Genomic DNA, 18,607 nt, shown 5'->3' with positions numbered 1-18,607 from the left:
ACTTCATCTACGCCCTGATTCCGCAGTGTTTGCATGACGGCTGATATTTCTACTGAATCAAACGCTTTCTCGTAATCTATGAAGGCTATGTATAGGGGTTGGTTATACTCTGAGCATTTCTCTATTACCTGATTGATAGTATGAATGTGGTCAATTGTTGAGTAGCCTGTTCGAAATCCTGCTTGTTCCTTTGGTTGATTGAATTCTAATGTTTTCTTTACTCTGTTAGCAATTACCTTTGTAAATAGCTTGTATACTACAGAGAGCAAGCTGATCGGCCTGTAATTCTTCAAGTCCTTGTCATCTCCTTTCTTATGTATTAAGATGATGTTAGCGTTCTTCCAAGACTCTGGTATTCTTCCCGTCAGGAGACACCTCGTAAACAGGGTGGCTAGTTTTTCTAACACAATCTGTCCTCCATCTTTCAGCAGATCTGATGTTACCTGATCCTCACCAGCAGCTTTGCCCCTTTGCATGCTCTCCAAAGCTTTCCTGACTTCTTCTATCATTACTGGTGGGGTGTAATCTGGGTTACTGCTAGTTCTTATAGTATTAAGGCCGTGGTTGTCACGGCTACTGTACAGATCTCTGTAAAACTCCTCTGCTATTTTAACTATCCTATCCATATTGGTAGTTATTTTGCCTTCTTTGTCCCTTAGTGCATACATCCGACTTTTGCCTATCCCAAGTTTCCTCTTCAATACTCTTCAAACGGGGGTTAAGGATATCATAGCTGAAATCAAGAAGAAGAAATGGACATGGGCAGGGCATGTAGCGCGTAGACAGGATAACCGCTGGTCATTAAGGGTAACTGACTGGATTCCCAGAGAAGGGAAGCGGGTTAGGGGGAGACAGAAGGTTAGGTGGGCAGATGAGATTAAGAAGTTTGCGGGTATAAATTGGCAGCAGCAAGCACAGGACCGGGTTAACTGGCGGAACATGGGAGAGGCCTTTGTCCTGCAGTGGACGTAATCAGGCTAATGATGATGATGATGATATATGCTCATTATTTTCGTCATGAATACTTTCAGTATCTGTAATTTAATATTCTGAACATTTTTATGTTGCAACCAGCTACCCCTGAAACGCTACGGCGGTTGAGGCTAATAAAATGAATAAATAAAAAAAGTAAATATCCTATATTTTGTTTTTCCACTATAATAAAGCAGTTCGTTACAAACAATTTTTTCAGTTGTGTGAAAACAGGGTCGCCAACGGCAGTGACTGTCTTTCATTTCTCCTGAAGCTCTTTGAGAGTGGAGAGGGTGCGCACAAATACGGAGATGGAGGAAGGCTATGCATACCACGCATAGAGTGCGTTACATCGTTACACAACACAGGCCCAGCTTGTGCCTTTCGTCAGGTCTGCATTTGATTTTAACCACTAGCGTTATTGAAGCGCGTAGCATTTAACGCGTTTCCAGAACCTTAGTTCACTCTAATCTTTTTCAAGTTTTGTATTGGCCAACTATTGTGTAAGAATAGGGGCAGTAACATTGCCTCCAATTTCTGTTAAGCTAAAAAGTACCAGTACGTTCAATGACTGTGTTTCTGGAACTTCAGAGCTATACGTGAAATGCGCGAAAGAGACACAAGAACAAGGCGCCAATGATGTCCACAAAAATAAAATACCCACTAGCCCGCTTTTCTGCATTATTTTGCTTATATGAGGTCTCACCCCTAATTGCAATTGTAGGATTGGGTGCAGGGCACCTACCACCGTATAATGCAGGAAACAGTGGAAACAGGTACAGAAACACACACACAAGTACAAACACACGTGAATGCGTACATACCAACGCACACACCCACACACAAACGCACACGCACTGAGAGAGAGAAAGGGAAAAAATGGCAGCATATCTACGGAGTGAATGATGGATAGTGTGGCGAAGCATCCGTCCTTCCATTCGTTCTTGCTTCCGTCCATCCATGCGTGCGTCTGTGTGGCCGCCTGTGCGTCCATCCGCCCGTCGATGCGTGCGTCTGTTCGTGCGTCCACACGTCCATCTGTGCGTTCGTCCCTGCTTTCGTCCATGCATACGCTCCTGCTTCCATCCATGCGTCCATCCGTCCGTGCAGCCATCCATGCGTCCATCCATGCATCTGTCTGTGCGTCCGTTCGTCCACCTATTCAACACTCCAAGTAACACCCTCTCGCATCTTTTCATCATATATTCTTCATATTGAAGCACCGCCATCCAGCGGACATTCCAAGGACTGAAGGAGAGGAGGCACACGCACACTTTCTTAAGGCTTGCGCTTCGTGTCTACTTCCCACCTTTAACAACCTCGTGTTCATGGTATATACTAGTTCACTGTATTCAAGGCACAGCGGCCCAACACTCGCTAAACCTTTCTAAAACCTATAGGTTTCACCCAGTGAGTATAACGCAGCAACCTTTTCTTGTCTTCTGTGCGTCGTTGAACAATATAAAACTCGCAGCGTGCGCGTTAACTAAAAGCCCAATTCTTCTGTCTCTCATTCCGCCTTAGCAGCCATTGGCATGTACACTGAGCCCTGTTTTCTGTTGTTCAGCAACGCACAGAAGAAATCTCTCACCGGCACCACCTTGGAGATCAAAATGTAATACTTGTTACACACTACTACTACGGCCACGAGGGACGAACAGATGCCGCTATGAGGAGCTTCGCCCCTTGCTGAGTATTCCTATCTGCCTGGTGCTCTTTTAAACACCACCAAATGTAAGGCATTGCGCTTTGGAGGCTTCAGAGAACTATTGACAGGAGACTTAGAATACGTTCAAGCTGTTAAGGTGCTAGGCGTTTACTATGAGGAAGGAGATGTATAAAAAAAGACCTGGGATGACGTGCTTAGGAGATCTACCGATGTCATAGCAGCAGTCACTCATTTTAACCTGTCACTAACGGTAAAAGCAACCGTCATCAAGACACAGGCATGCGCTTTTGCGTTTTACATAGCACACATCGCCCTGCTACCTCGCCGTGTTACAGGACGCCTCGCCGCTGTGGCGGGGACCTTTCTCTGGGGAGGAAAACCAGCAAAGGTACGGAGGAAACTTTTACAGCTTCCCACAAACCGTGGAGGCTTGAGCCTTCCAGATATACCAATGTTTACGAGAGCGCTGGCTCCAAAAACAACGCAAAGCTGTTCGATGACAGCATTTACCCCGGGTGCACATTCATGATGTACTGGAGCAGTACACTAAAAGGTACTTTCCCGGCCAATCCGTACATCGGACTACGAGCGGAAATTCCGCTTAGGTTTTACAGAGCTGCCAGTGGCTTAAAAAAACAGTGGAATCAATAGGCTCATGCAGTCTGGAAGATGTTTCATCGCAAGAAATAAGCGAAATGGTGACAAGTAGCACACTGAGCAAAGAGGAAGAAACAGCATCCTACACGAGAAAATGGAAACGATGGCGATGCAATCGCGTACCTAATCAGGTGCGCGAATTTGAATGGTTGACAAGATGGAGGGCATTGCCTACGCGTGCCCGGTTAGCACCTTGGGGAGTCGTTTCAAATGACTATTGCCCAAACTGTGGCAAAAGAGAGACGACCCAACATGCTCTGTTTCAGTGCTCGGTGGCGAGGGGCGTCTGGCACATGGTACAATGCCTCTTTGCCTTTCGCACGGCTCGCATGGGAACAGAACGTGGGCTGTTTGCAAGACTGGTCTTTTCAGTAAACTTGTACGTACTGTGGTGGCGACGCTGTTTTAGCGAAGGTACAGCACAAGCCACATAGAGGCGTCTATCCCGCACTACAGAAAATTCGGCTCATTGTGGGGAATTACCAAGATCAGCAGCTGGAAACGCACGGCGAATAGGCCTTCCTTCGACGATGGCACACACGTTTCTTAAAGTAAGAGAGGGACAGCTGATGTTTCCAGTTGTCCCTTACTAGCCATGCACCCACTCTAGTACGCATGCATAAGTGTTATCCTGTTAAATGTGATTAACTTCATTCAATTTAAATTTACTTTCACTTGTAACATTTGGATAATCAGTGATCAATTACATTTTAGTGCTCATTTGTAAGAAGTATACACTGTCTTTACTTGTTTTCGATGTTTCGTTTGTGTAAGTTTGGGTAAGTTAAGTGTACAATAAACTTCCCTTTTCCGCCCCTAAAGATTAAGAGTTGTTCCAAGCATGGATACAACCCGCGAACGAAATTTCTTAAAATGGGAAGCAAACAACCATGTGCCTGACGTCAGTGCTTGTTTTGACGAAGGCGTTAAGCTGTGAAGCGGGTAGGGAGAGCGTTGGCGGCGCGCAGCACATCAGCCCAGGCGCCAACCTCTGGGCAGACGACAAGGCGAAACTATAGTTTCGTGCATTCGATGGTTTTAGGGGAGGGATCACATAAAAAATGGCAGCATATTCACGGAGTGAATGATGGAGAGTAGGGTGAAGCATTTGTCCATTCATTCGTTCTTGCTTCCGTCCATCCATGCGTCCGTCTGTGTGACCGTCCATGCGTCCTTCCGCCCGTCCGTGCATGCGTATGTTCGTGCGTCCATCCCTGCGTTCGCCCATGCATCCGCCCTTGCGTCCGTTCATGCGTCCATCCATGCATCTGTCTGTGTGTCCGTTCGTCGATCTATTCAACACTCCGAGTACCACCATCTCACATCGTTTCATCATATATTACCCATATAGAAGCACCGCAATCCAGCGGACATTCGAAAGACTAAACGAGAGGTGGCACACGCACACTTTCTTACGGCTTGCGCTCCGGGTCTACTTCCCATCTTTAACCACCTCAAGTTCATGGTATATACTAGTTCACTGTATTCTTGGCAATGTGGCCCAACGCTTGCTCAACCTTTCTAAAACCAAGGACGTTACGCCCAGCGAGTATAACGTAGGAACCTTTTCCTGTTAGATAGTGCTCAATGCACATGCCAATGGCTGCTAATGGTGTTTGCAGCGTGCGCCTTAACTAAAAGCCGAATGCTCCTGTCTCTCATTCCCCCTTAGCAGCCATTGGCATGTACATTGAGCACTATCTTTTATTGTTCAACAACGCACGGAAGAAATCTCTCACCGGCACCACCTTGGAGGTCAAAGTGTTACACATGTTACACACTACAACGGCTACGAGGGACGAACAGGTGCCGTTATAAAGATCGTCGCCCCTAAAAGGGAGCGGGGGAGCGAGAGACGTGTGGGACTCGGCGCAATCACCTCGGCAGGCTTGTCTATCGCCAGCGCAGGGATTTGAAATTCATGCATCGGTTGTCTTTTTGCGTCGGCGTCGCATCTATGTTGTAGGAACCTTTGCTCAATGACGGGGACGACGGAGAGCTGGTCTAAGAGGCTTTCCTTCTAAGTAAACATAATTGCACCCTTTCCGGCTAAAGGGAACCATGCGTAAATGCAAAGCACCGGGTTCTGAAGCTTACACTGGCGGCAGCGTTGACGCTGGCACTCATCGCGGCGCTGCGCAGGAGAAAAAATTGGCCGATGCCTCGTACAGTGGAAATCGATGATATGCGAAGCACGAATGAGGAAGGTCGATATGCCACCTTAAATTCTACAACGTTATGGAGCGGAGGTAATATATGCCGTACATGACTTCCGTGTCATGATCATTATGTTTGGATGTGTCCTTTACCTTCGTCATCTATCTGCGTCACGAGATACCAAATTTAGTGAATGTGGAGCTAGCGAAATGGCCACGAACATGCAATGAGCGTGGAATGTTGTCATGTTCTTACATGAAGCGCATATCATGGTTATCATGTTTGCACCAGCCCCATAACTTCGTCATCTATTGACGTCACGTAACGAAACATTTGGTATATGTGGAGTTAGGGAAACAGCCGTGAGCACATCATGAAGGGGCCAATATATTCTAACGCAACGTTAACACGCGCGCACGCTATGAACAGCGAAGCTACGTTAGCAAAACGCGAACACTCGTTACACCAGGCGCGACCGGCGCGACCGGCGCGACTGGCGCGGCTCGACGGCAACCGGCACGAAATGCGGCATGCTGTATTTCACTCCGATGACGTTACCACGAAAACATGGCGTCTGCCTCTTTTCTTGACGGAGTGATGCCGGGCACGCTCAAGCTCGCATACGTCTAAGAAACGCAGGGCGGCGAGCGCCTGCCAGTATATGGCAGGACCGGTGCCTGGCGTGGCAACGTCGCCTTGACGAGACGAAACAAACGTGCACACCGGGTCACGTCAAAGTGTATTGGGACTTTGAAGATGACCTGTAGTCACGTCCTCACAAGACAAGCATCTCATGATTATGGTGTTTGCAACAGTCACAAATCTTTGTCATTTATTGACGTCCCCTAAAACCAAATTTGGCAAATGTGAAGCTAGCGAAACGGCCGCGAGCGCATCATGAGTGTGGCATGCAGTCATGTTGTTACATAAGAGGCCTGTCGTCATTTTCATGTTAGGGTCGGTCACTTGTGTTCGCTATGCCATCACGCCAAATTCGCAACATGTCATGCGAACTAAACCACCGCAATAGGAGCAAGGCCACGAAATGTAAATCATGACATTGGTGACATACATGTCATGATTTTCATGTTATGACTAGTCACTTATGCTCGTCATAGGGTCATATTATGCAATACCTAGTTTGGTACCAATACCATTATCGGAACGGCCAGGAGAGCTAAAAGTCGTAGGCGGCTAGAAGGTAGATAGATAGATAGATAGATAAATAGATAGATAGATAGATAGATAGATAGATAGATAGATAGATAGATAGTGCCACCAGAACGTAGTGGGTTGACGGCAAGAGCTGCTCTCAATCTGGACGAAAAAAGAAGATGGCGTGTTTCTTCTCTGCTCGAAAGCCAACCACGACTGACGCATCGTCCTAGTGCTAGCTACCCGGTGGTTTAATAAAACCCCCAGTACTTCTGACTAATCGTGACAAACTGGTGGAAGTGCTGGGTAGTCTCACGGATGCTGCAGACCCCCCCCCCCCTCCAGAAAGCCGTGATACGAGTTCAGTGCCAGTCAATACTCCCGTGCATCGAATTAGCCGCCGAATCAGGGGATTGCCTCCAGAAGCCGACGATACTGCTCTCACAACGTCAACAAACATGACCAGCGCTTCGGTGCAAACCTCACCATTCGGCACGAGAAGCACGACATCGAAACGCTATACGTTGGAAAGCTCACGCGCACCGGCGACGTTCCATGGCACGGAGCACGAGGACGTTGAGGACTGGTTGGCGGACTTCGAGCGCGTAGCCACCTTGAATCAGTGGGGCGACGCGGCGAAACTGGGTCATGTCTAATTCTATCTCGAAGACAAAAGTACGTGGTATCGAAACCGAGAGGAGCAGCTGACGACGTGGCCCAAATTCTCTCGTGGACTTCTGCAGACCTATGCCAGTGCTGATCGCCAAGAACGAGCTCAACGAGCTATTCTGCCCGCGTACAGTTGTCAAACGAAACGGTGACCACGTACGTCGAAGACATGACGCGCCTCTTCCGACGGGCCGATTCAAGAATGACGGAGGACAAGAAGTTGCGTCACTTGATGCGCGGTGTCAAGGACCAGCTTTTTGCCGGCCTCTTGCGAAGCCCTCCGAAGACTGTCGCGGAGTTTTTATCCGAGGCCATGACAATGGAAAAAATGCTGCAGCAGCGATCCAACCAATACGACAGGCAAGTCAATGGCATGTCTACTTCTGACGTTTTCACCGCCACTAGAACCAGCAATGACTGTCTACGTGAACTCATCCGTGATATAGTACGTGAAGAGTTACAAAAGGCTGGTGTAACACCTCATCCTATGGTTAGCTCTATTGCAACTGTGATCAAGGATGAGCTGCACCAGGCCCCCCGGGACACCTTGCCTCCTGATACAGCTGTTCCAGCTCCTGCTGAATACCGTCGTGAGACAACCTATGCGGAAGCCTTGAAACATCCTGCTGCATCGCCGCCATTATTCGTCCATCCTGTTCCTGCTGTTTCACTACAGTCCGCACAGCACATACCGTACTACGAAGGCACGCACACGCCACCACCGTTGGCCTTTGTCCCTGGCGCTTCTGTCGCCCATCGCTCAGTACAACCAGTTCAGTACATCGACGATCGGCGCACGTCTCCTCGGAAGTCTGATGTTTGGCGCACACCTGATTGCCGGCCTCTGTGCTTTCACTGCGGAGAAGCTGATCACTTGTACCGCCAGTGCCCATATCGCCGTCTTGGGCTTCGCGGCTTCTCTGCGTACTCACCGCCACCCCGTTACGGCCAGAGACCGCGCGAAATCGAAAACTACATCTCCCAGCAGCATGCACCACCGTCTACTGGGCGCCAGTCGCGCTCGCCATCACCGAAGTGATTTTCATCAACACCCCAGCGGTATTCTACCACGCGGTCTCCCAGCCCCCGCCGGGAAAACTAGCCCAAGTGCCCTTTGGGGGCGGGGTCGCTGAACGTCGAAGTGCTGAAGACCTCCTATTGACGCAGAACCATACAGAAACTGGTCCGACATCACATACTGCTGCAAAGGATGGCCGATTTCACTCGACATAGCAGTGACAATTGATGGTTGGGCAGTTAATGCGTTAGTGGACACCGGCGCAGACTATTCCATATTGAGCGGGAAACTGACAACGCAGCTGCAGAAAGTCAACACGCCATGGCATGACTCGCAGATTCGGACAGCTGGTGGCCACGTCGTTACTCCATTGGGTGCCTGCACAACTAGAGTACAGATTCAAGGGTTACATTCGTAGCAAGCCGCTCTGTTCTACGTGAATGTTGCCGTGAAGTCATTCTGGGAGTTGACTTTCTACAGGAAAATTGAGCTATCATTGATCTGCAAGAGCGCCGCGTCACGTTCTCAGCCCAGTAAGCAATCAACGTGCAGGATGACGGAAGGCGTGTCGACGTACTCCGTATTTATGAACAGAGCGTGACGCTTCCTCCACGAGCAAGTGTTCTAGTTGACGTAACATGCTGTGCTTTGGGCGATGGCTGAGACAAATTTAGAACACCTGCTGCAGCAAGGCATTTGTGAAGCTAGAAGTGTAATACACCTTCGTGATGGCCGATCTGATTTGCTCGTAACCAATTTTAGCAATGAGCATCGACATGTTTTCCGTGGCACTTCGATAGAGTTTGCCCACGGATTAGCAAACGTCACCGACTGTCTCACGTCGGAACTATAGTGGATACCGCCGACACGTCAATGAGTAATATTGACATCAATCCTGATCTGTCCATAGATAACCAGACTGCCCTACGAGCACTCTTGTTCGAGTTCAGGTCTTGCTTCGCAAGTTGCTCAAAGATCCGCCAGACGTCCATCACTCAACACAGGATCATCACGTACGAGGACGCACGCCCGATACACCAGAACCACTACCGAGTGTCGGCCAAAGAACGTGAAGCGATACGCACGCAAGTCAGCGAGATGCTTGACGATGGCGTTAATGAACCATCTAACAGCCCGTGGTCATCTCCAATCGTAATTGTCAAAAAGAAGGACGGGTCGCTACGCTGCTGCGTGGAAGACCGAAAGCTTAACAACGTGACGAAAAAGGATGTGTATCCGCTGCCGCGTATCGACGATTCGCCGAATATACTTCGTCGTGCCCATTATTTCACTTCTCTCGATCACAAAAGCGGGTATTGGCAAATCGAGGTAGATCAGCGAGACCGTGAGAAAACAGCCTTCGTGACTCCAGACGGTCTATACCAATTTTAAGTGCTCTCTTTTGGCTTGTGTTCATGGCCGGCAACTTTCCAGCGAATGATGGACACTGTCCTCACAGGGCTCGAGTGGCAGACTTGTCTTGTCTACCTTGATGATGTGGTGGTCTTCTCTACCACGTTCGAGCAGCACCTTCACCACCTGCGCAGCGTGCTGGAGGCTATCAGGTCGGCGGACCTCCCACTAAACACACAGAAGTGCCACTTCGGCTACAAAGAACAAAAATTTCTTGGGCATGTAGTTAGCGCCGAAGGAATCCGGCCCAATCCGGACAATCTTGCCACTGTTGCCGAATTATCAGCCCTTGTCGATAAGAAAGCCGTCCAGCGCTTCCTTGGTTTGTGCGCCTACTATCGCCGGTTCATTCATGGCTTTTCACAGTTAGCAGAACCTCTGACTCGTCTCACAAAGGATGACACGCCGTTTGTCTGGGAAAACGAGCAACAAGCAGCTTTCGATGAGCTGTGACAGCGCATGCAATCAGCGCCCGTTCTCGCTCATTTCGACGATGATGCTGACACGGAGGTCCATACCGACGCTAGTAACATTGGGCTCGGTGCAGTGCTCGTTCAGCGTCAAGAGGACATCGAAAGAGTGATAGTCTACGCCAGCCGCTATCTATCCCGTGCCGAGGCGAATTATTCCACTACGAAGAAAGAGTGCGTCGCAGTCATGTGGGAAATCACCAAGTTTCGCCCGTTCCTTTATGGTCGTCTCTTCAAGATAGTGACGGACCATCCCGCGCTCTGTTGGTTGGCAAGCCTGCGCGACCCTTCAGGACGGCTAGCACGGTGGAGCTTGCGGCTGCAGGAATTTGATGTCACCATCATCCAGAAGTCCGGCCGTAAGCATGAAGACGCTGACACACTGTCACGCGCACCCCTTCATGTCGTCAGTCAGGAAGGAGAGGAAGACGAAGTCTTCCTGGGCGCCGTTAGCGCATCAAACTTACGCGAACGGCAGCGAGTTGACGCAGAGATTCGTCCAGTTATTGATCGTTTAGAGGGCCAGGGCCCAATTATTCCACGTCATTTATCCCGCTCGTTGACGTCGTTCTACCTGCGATACGGTGTGCTATACAAGAAGAACGCTCATTCGAACAACTGGGCTTACCTCCTGGTGGTTCCTCGAGACAAGCGAGACGATGTCCTCTTCGCTGGCCATGACGAACCCACATCCAGTCATTTGGGCTACTCAAGGACACTTGCCAGAGTGAGCGAGAGGTACTATTGGTCAGGACTTTCAGCAAGCGTCAAGAAGTACTTCAAGAGCTGTCAGGAATGTCAGAGCCGAAAGCAACCATCTGTTAAGCCAGCTGGTTTGCTTCAGCCCATTGAAGCACCCTGCACGCCGTTCGACCAAGTCGGCATGGACATTCTCGGCCCATTTCCCCTGTCTGCATACAGCAACAAATGGTGATCGTCACGACCTACTATTCGACACGCTACGCTGAGACGCAGGCGATCCCACGAGCCACGGCTTCTGAGGTAGCACAATTTTTCATGCGCCACATCATGTTACGACACGGTGCTCCTTCCAGTATAATAACAAACAGAAGGACGGCATTCACGGCGCAGCTTACGGACGAAGTTTTCAAACTGAGCAACACCAGACACCGAAAGACAACTGCGTACCACCCGCAAACCAACGGAGTTACCGAACGACCGAATAAGACCCTCGCAGACATGATCTCAGTGTACATCGATGTACAGCACAAAACATGGGACCGGATCTTACCTTACGTGACCTTTGCGTATAATACCACCGTGCAAGAGACCACGCGATTCACGCCATTTCGGCTTCCCTACGGCCGTGAAGTGCAGACCATGCTAGACTCTATGCTACCGTGTCAGGACGACGAAGAATTGGCAACTGACGCCGAAGAATTCGCAGAGCGTGCTGAGGAAGCCTGGCAGCTCGCGCGACTGCACATCGGCCAGCGACAGCAGGCAGACGCACGACGCTATAATACCCGCCACAGAGAAGTGTTTTACAGCCCTGGAGATCAAGTTTGGGTGTGGACGCCCATCCGCCGCCGTGGCCTTAGTGAAAAGTTACGGAGCCGGTACTTTGGCCCATATAAAGTGTTTCGCCGCATCACTGACGTGAACTACGAAGTGGTTCCGAACTCAACACCCCATGCACGGAGCAGGACACGACTGATGCCGGACATCGTTCATGTGTTGCGCATGAAACCGTTTATTGCGCGTTGTTCGTAACTTTTCTTTTACCGTACAGCGTTCTTTGTGTTTTTTGTTTATTTTTGTGAACTTGCTTTCTCGTTCATTGACGTTTCCTATATTGACACACTCTTCAATTTCTACTTTCACTTTATCCGAATTTGCATTTTTTTCACGTGCCTATGTAGTAGTATCGCGGTGCTGCTATGTACTTTTCTTTGCTGTTTTTGGTACTTGTTTTTTTTTCTTTTCAGAAGGGGAGATAATGCCACCAGCACGTAGTGGTTTGACGGCAAGAGCGGCTCTCAATCTGGAGGAAAAAAGAAGATCACGTGTTTCTTCTCTGCTCGAGAGCCAGCCAAGACTGACGCATCGTCCTAGTGCTAGCTACCCGGTGGTTTAATAAATCCCCCAGTACTTCTGACTAATCGTGACAATAGATCGATAGATAGATAGATATTTAGATATATAGATAGATAGATACGCTCAAAGTCGCCAAAATTCACAAAGAAATGCTTTGCATTTAAAACCTGGGGGGGGGGGGGTTGTTTCAAGCAAGAAACTCTTAAGCAGACGCTTCCTGCGTCGCCATTGAGACGTGAGAGAGGGGGGAGCGTAGTAGAAGAGAGAGAGGTGGAGGGGACGTGCATGCGCAATGGGAGTCTAAACGTCATGGGAAGAGATACTTTTTCCACTTTGGTTCAGCACTACGAAAGCTAGTTGTAAGAAAGCCACACACTTGTGCAGCCAAACATGATCCTAATTCTAGGTGCAGTGATATCGACCGGGTGGACGAAAAATGGCGTTTGTTCGGTGTGTGTTACGTCACATGAATATGTGATACGTTTATTCTTCGCATTTAGTTTGTACACGTTAAATCATTTTTGTCACTTACCGCCTGTGACTGTGTTTACAAATCAATATGTCAGCGCCCATGCATGCAGAAGCGACCACCCGCTTCGAACCAAACTTGCTCTTGCTACGCACCCACAGTACACCTAGCAAAAAACGAATGGTGAAATCCGCCGTTGATTTGTTTCATATTACTCTGAGGATAAAATATCAGGTAGGTTTTGTCTTTATTATCGAGATATGCTGCTTGCTTAGGCGCACATGCTAAGACTGACGCAGCAAGGCAATACTTGGGCTGCGCCAGTCTGCGTTGCCAGACGAAGAGTGTTCCATCTTCAACGGACATGCAACATGGCACAGCGTTTTGTGTGCATCAGATCCTCCTTCGACGCTGACAAAAAAAGAGAGAGAGATAGCAAAGAAGCATTGCAGTTAGAGAGGCGAACGAACGAGTTGATAGAGAAGCAGTTATGCGAGAGCCAGGAAAAGCGTCTGAGAGAAGTAGCCACAATGTGAAGTTCTTTGCCGGCACGAGCGTCTACCGATCTTCAACAGATTAACAAATCCACGCCTCAAGTTCCTTGTGTAGCTGCTCGTTTGGCAGTTTTATGGTATCTTCCAGTTAATAAACTGACCTTATCTGCAACGAGTGTGTATAAACAATTCAGCGAGCAGACGCCGTGTAGACGGTGAGCAGACGACATGGTGTGGATGAATGCATGTGCAGGGAATTAATTGCCCTTCTTATTGGTTGAGCGGCCTGTAGCCTCCACAGTGCTGAAGGAAACTTCTGATACCGAGTATAGAGGAGAGAGAGGGGGAGCGAGCGTAGGCTAGCAGACGCTTCCTGCGTTGGGAGGCGAGAGAGGGGGATGCACATGCGCGGTAACGGTGGTCATGCCAAACTCCGGATTGAACTTAACCATGAGTAGCTTCGCATCTAAAGTATTTATAGCAGTGTTTTGAGCTTCCCTGTTGAGAATAATTGTGCTGCATGCCTTGCCTTTCACCCAGCTGATCTAGTATGTGCAAATTACTATTGCCAAGATATGCATCTCCGAACCCTGGTCATGTTAACATGAAAATGCGCACCTGTATGGCGAGAAGGACGCCGTTTCCAAGGCAGGCGATGAGAGCCTGCAAGCTAAGCACTAGCCACCACTGAGAGCGTTTCAGGCGGCCTTGTCGGTTCAGCGAAGGACTCTCGCCCGAAGAGGGCGGGACGCCATCGACGCTACTTTGGCTGCTCACGGTGGCTACACCATTCTCGGGCTCGTAACCATGGTTATCCGCAGCACCATATCGCTGGCCTTTTTTATTTTCACGAACCTGAAACAGTAAATTGTGAAACAAGGCTCCGATAAACAAAAGAAACAATGGGCGACGGCACATGCGGCCAAGCCATCTTTTGTATTCACCATGCATTACGTACTTGTCAGCCCATAACTCGAGCACAGCTTGGAAAGCTAAACCGCTAAACAGGCATGCATTGATAAAGGAATATCATGACACCAGCATAAAATCACAATGAGAACCAGAAAAATGGGGCCAACATGATGTAATGCTTTACGTTTTTTTTTATAAACTGCGTTGCCGTTTTGGGACCCCTGCTCTAGTATTTCATCGTTATCGTTTGGCGTAACACAAAAAACCATATGTATCAGTATCATCTGTAGCATATTTAGCGCTTACTCACGCCAAGAATGAGTATCCTTGCTCTTCGAGAACTTTCATGAGGAAATGAATATTAGGGGGCCAGGACAGTCGTATAATATATATATATATATATATATATATATATATATATATATATATATATATATATATATATATATATATATATATATAAAGATATATAATGCTTGAACACTCGTGATTAACCCGACTGCTTCGTTTCCCTGGAGTTATAGTACAAGTCTTTGTTAATTTTCAGTTGTCCTTGCAGTATACTGAAAAGAGCTTCAAACTGGTTCTTATGTCTCCGTGCCTCAAGTGATTTCAGTTCACAGGACTCCAACATCTGCGTGACAGAATCTAACCTGTGGTAATTCGTGCATATGAAGCGGACGGCATGGCGTTGAACATTTTTTTATTTTGTTTTCAGGTTGTCTTGATGAGGACTCCACACGACTGAGGCATATTCTAGTAGTGATATAACGAAGGTCTTGTAAGCTACAAGTTTTATATCTCGCGTAGCTTGATGTAGTTTTAGTCTTAATAAACATTGTCTCTGGTTCGCTTTCAAGCACACATTGTCTATGTGTGTATGGCATGCCAAATTTTGAGTAAGGGTGACTCCTAAATATTTAAATTGGTTAGCATAGAGGAGTGAATTCCTGTCGATAGAACATTGGAAGGGCATAAAGCCTGTTTTTATTCATATGTGTATATGTTTTTTTTTCGGAGTTTACTTTCATATCCCATAAGTTACACCGATGGCTGTATTCTTCCAAGCAATGACTAATACTAACTTGATCGTGCTTTCTCGTTAATGTAGAATAAAATAAGCAGTCAGCTGCAAAAATTTCACTCATACCGGGTGTTCAACCACTTAAAAAATATCGTTGATATATATATATATATATATATATATATATATAAGGGAAAGAAGTGTATACCTAAGGGCTCGTTTTTCCGTGTTTTTAACACAATAATAATGAGATATAACAGACAGTAATGCCAAGGAATGTACAGGGGAAGTTATTAACATTAATGGAATGTAAATAAGAGGAAAGAAAAGTGGATGAAAAAATTACCAACTGTAAGCAGGAATCGAACCTACGACCTTCGAATTACATCGAACGCGTAATTCGAAGGTCGTAGGTTCGATTCCTGCTTACAGTTGGTAATTTTTTCATCCACTTTTCTTTCCTCTTATTTACATTCCATTAATGTTAATAACTTCCCCTGTACATTCGTTGGCATTACTGTCTGTTATATCTCATATATATATATATATATATATATATATATATATATATATATATATATATATATATATATATATATATATATATATATATATATATATATATATATATATATAGTTGGAGTAATAATTCAATGGGCCAGTTAGTCTTCGTGAAGGTATGAGATGTGGCACAACGGGAGCGTTGTCAACAAGGATAAATATATTTATTTCCCAACAGTTTCGGGAGGGGTCCTCCCTTCATCAGGGGATGAGTTATACTGACATGAGCTTCCAAACTTCGTTGCTGCCGCGTCCCTCTCGCCTTGAAAAATGTTTGCGAGAGTGAGAGGGAACTATAAAAAAAAGGGGGGGGGGAGAAAAAAGAAAGAAAAGAAAGAAAGTAAAGAAGAGGAAGAACCACTGTCAACACTGAAAACGAAGCCAACTGTCCGTCTACATCCACATACGGTTCATATCACGTGCTGTTCAGTTCTTGACGTGTGTCGGGCCACCCAAGATTGTCGCCGCGGTGCCGGGAGGGTCCGTGACGGCGTGCTTAAAGAAAGAAGTTTTCCCGTAATGGGTCGGTCGACGGGCGGCGTGCGTAAAGGAAGGAATTCCCGTTAATGGGTTGGTCGGCTATTTACCTTTAATCTTTAAACGGACGAAGATTAAAGGTAAATAGCTGACCGACCCATTAACGGGAATTCCTTCCTTTACGCACGCCGCCCGTCGACCGACCCATTACGGGAAAACTCCTTTCTTTATGCACGCCGTCACGGACCCTCCCGGCACCGCGGCGACAATCTTGGGTGGCCCGACACACGTCAAGAACTGAAAAGCAGGTGATATGAACCGTATGTGGATGTAGACGGACAGTTGGCTTCGTTTTCAGTGTGGACAGTGGTTCTTCCTCTTCTTTACTTTCTTTCTTTTCTTTCTTTTTTCTCCCTCCCCCTTTTTTTCTAGTTCCCTCTCACTCTCGCAAACATTTTTCAAGGCGAGAGGGACGCGGCAGCAACAAAGTTTGGAAGCTCATGTCAGTATAACTCATCCCCTGATGAAGGGAGGACCCCTCCCGAAACTGTTGGGAAATATATTTATCCTTGTTGACAACGCTCCCGTTGTGCCATATCTTATATATATATACTTATATATATATTTATATATATATATATATTACTTCGTTCATAGTCCCGCTGCTGACCCGCAGGTCACGGGATCAAGTTCCGGTGGCGGCGGCTGCATTTTTGAAGGAGGCGAAAATGCTGCAGTTTCGTGTGCTCAGATTTGGGTGCACGTTGAAGAACCCCAGCTGGTCAAAATTTCCGGAGCCTTCCACTACGGTGTCTTTCATAATCACAAGGTTGTTTTGGGACGTTAAATCCAAAACATCGATGAATAATTGAATTATTTCAGCTGTTTGCAGTACCAGCTATCAGCCGACAGCGTCGAACCTTCGACAATGTGACCAAAACTTTGAGGCAGTTTGCTAATTGCTGTTACTGCAAACACCTAGACAACGACTCAACTGGTGAATATTAACGCATTCCTGGCGACGCACCTAGTTCAAGATGGACGCATTACTGAAAATATGTAACATTCCCTTTTACCTTTCAGTCCTGTCACAGGATGATTTTATTTGCTTCCCAAAATACATAAGGCCCACAACCGTGGCCGCCCTATAGTACTGGCTATTTTAACTGAGACTATTTCTATTTAGAAAGCAGCCACATTGAGCATAAAAAAAGAAGCATGCCTACAGTGAAGCACTCCGTTTTCAAAGCTGGTACTTCTCTGATAATGACTTCTGCGATACCTGCGAGAAAGTGCTCGATTCATTTGGTGGACAGATATATCCTCCCAAAACGATCGACCATGCAATTAGACATGCAGCTAAAATAGACGGACGCGACCTTCTTAAATCGAGCAAACGTGCTCCGCAGCTCCCATGTAGTAATCTGGTTCTAACGCATTCTGCTTTGAGCTGCACCTTAAAAAAACATCACAACATCGTCATGCAGACTGATCCACTGGAGAAATTTTGTGATGAACCACCATGCGTAGCCTTCCGTTGATCACGAAACTTGGGTGACATGCCCACGTCATCCAAAACAACAACCCAATCGATTTATTTTAGTTGCCATCCGCTAGCCACGTCTCGAAGTGTGCACCCACATGGCAACAAAAGTATCAGCTAAGAGCTCATGCTTCAAGTTCTACACGAAGAAATAAAGGAAACCATGCTTGCGACACTATTAACTAAAATATCTGCTTGAATGCTCATATTGTAAATTTCAGTATGTGGAACAAACCGAAACGTCAATTTGGTAACGATTCCACAACCAAACGGTTGACGTTACTGTTTTTTCCAACTAGCCCTTGCCTAAACGCATCAACATACCAGGACCCTCACTTGGCAAATTAACAACTGCGATATGAGAATAGGGTTTTGAAATATATATATATATATATATATATATATATATATATATATATATATATATATATATATATCCGTATTTGGAAGAAGACGCACGTACGAAGTAATTTTATTGACGTTTCGGCCGCGGGTCCGGCCTTCATCAGAATACAGTTTTATGGCACGAGTGCCGTTTATATACATGTGCATATCAATAAGATACAAATATGAAAACCGGCATGAAAGGCGATATATGGGCATGTATATATGCAAGTCACACAATATGAAGGGCGCCTAATACACGAGTAAAAAGATATTGCTTCCATGCGCGAGCCCGTGGCGAGCACGTTGTTTACAAATAAAAGATAAAACGCATAAAAGATAAAGCACATTACATGAAGAGTAGTCCGACCGGTAATAGCAAGGAGAAAAAGAAGAAAAAATTATAAAATACTAATAAAAATCCCAAAGACGTTACAAAGCTGCTACGTAATCAACGGATACAGACAATGTAGTGCGACTTGCTGAGCAAGGTTGAAAAAAGATG

At 46.8% G+C, this 18,607-nt stretch overlaps 1 protein-coding gene across 4 annotated transcripts in view; it reads right to left on the bottom strand.

Annotated features, from left to right (window-relative positions):
- LOC119178736 (riboflavin transporter 2) overlaps nt 1–18,607 on the bottom strand; it is a 236,943-nt gene that overhangs the window by 17,119 nt on the left and 201,217 nt on the right. For all 4 annotated transcript variants that reach the window (XM_075875054.1, XM_075875090.1, XM_075874958.1 and 1 more), the window contains exon 5: nt 13,820–14,056. In XM_075875054.1, coding sequence (XP_075731169.1) covers nt 13,820–14,056 — 237 coding nt within the window. The remainder of the gene's footprint in view (nt 1–13,819; nt 14,057–18,607) is intronic.

This window comes from Rhipicephalus microplus, chromosome 1 (assembly GCF_043290135.1).
Source record: "Rhipicephalus microplus isolate Deutch F79 chromosome 1, USDA_Rmic, whole genome shotgun sequence".
Lineage (NCBI taxonomy): Eukaryota > Metazoa > Arthropoda > Arachnida > Ixodida > Ixodidae > Rhipicephalus > Rhipicephalus microplus.
This window is presented reverse-complemented; position numbering and strand designations above follow the sequence as displayed.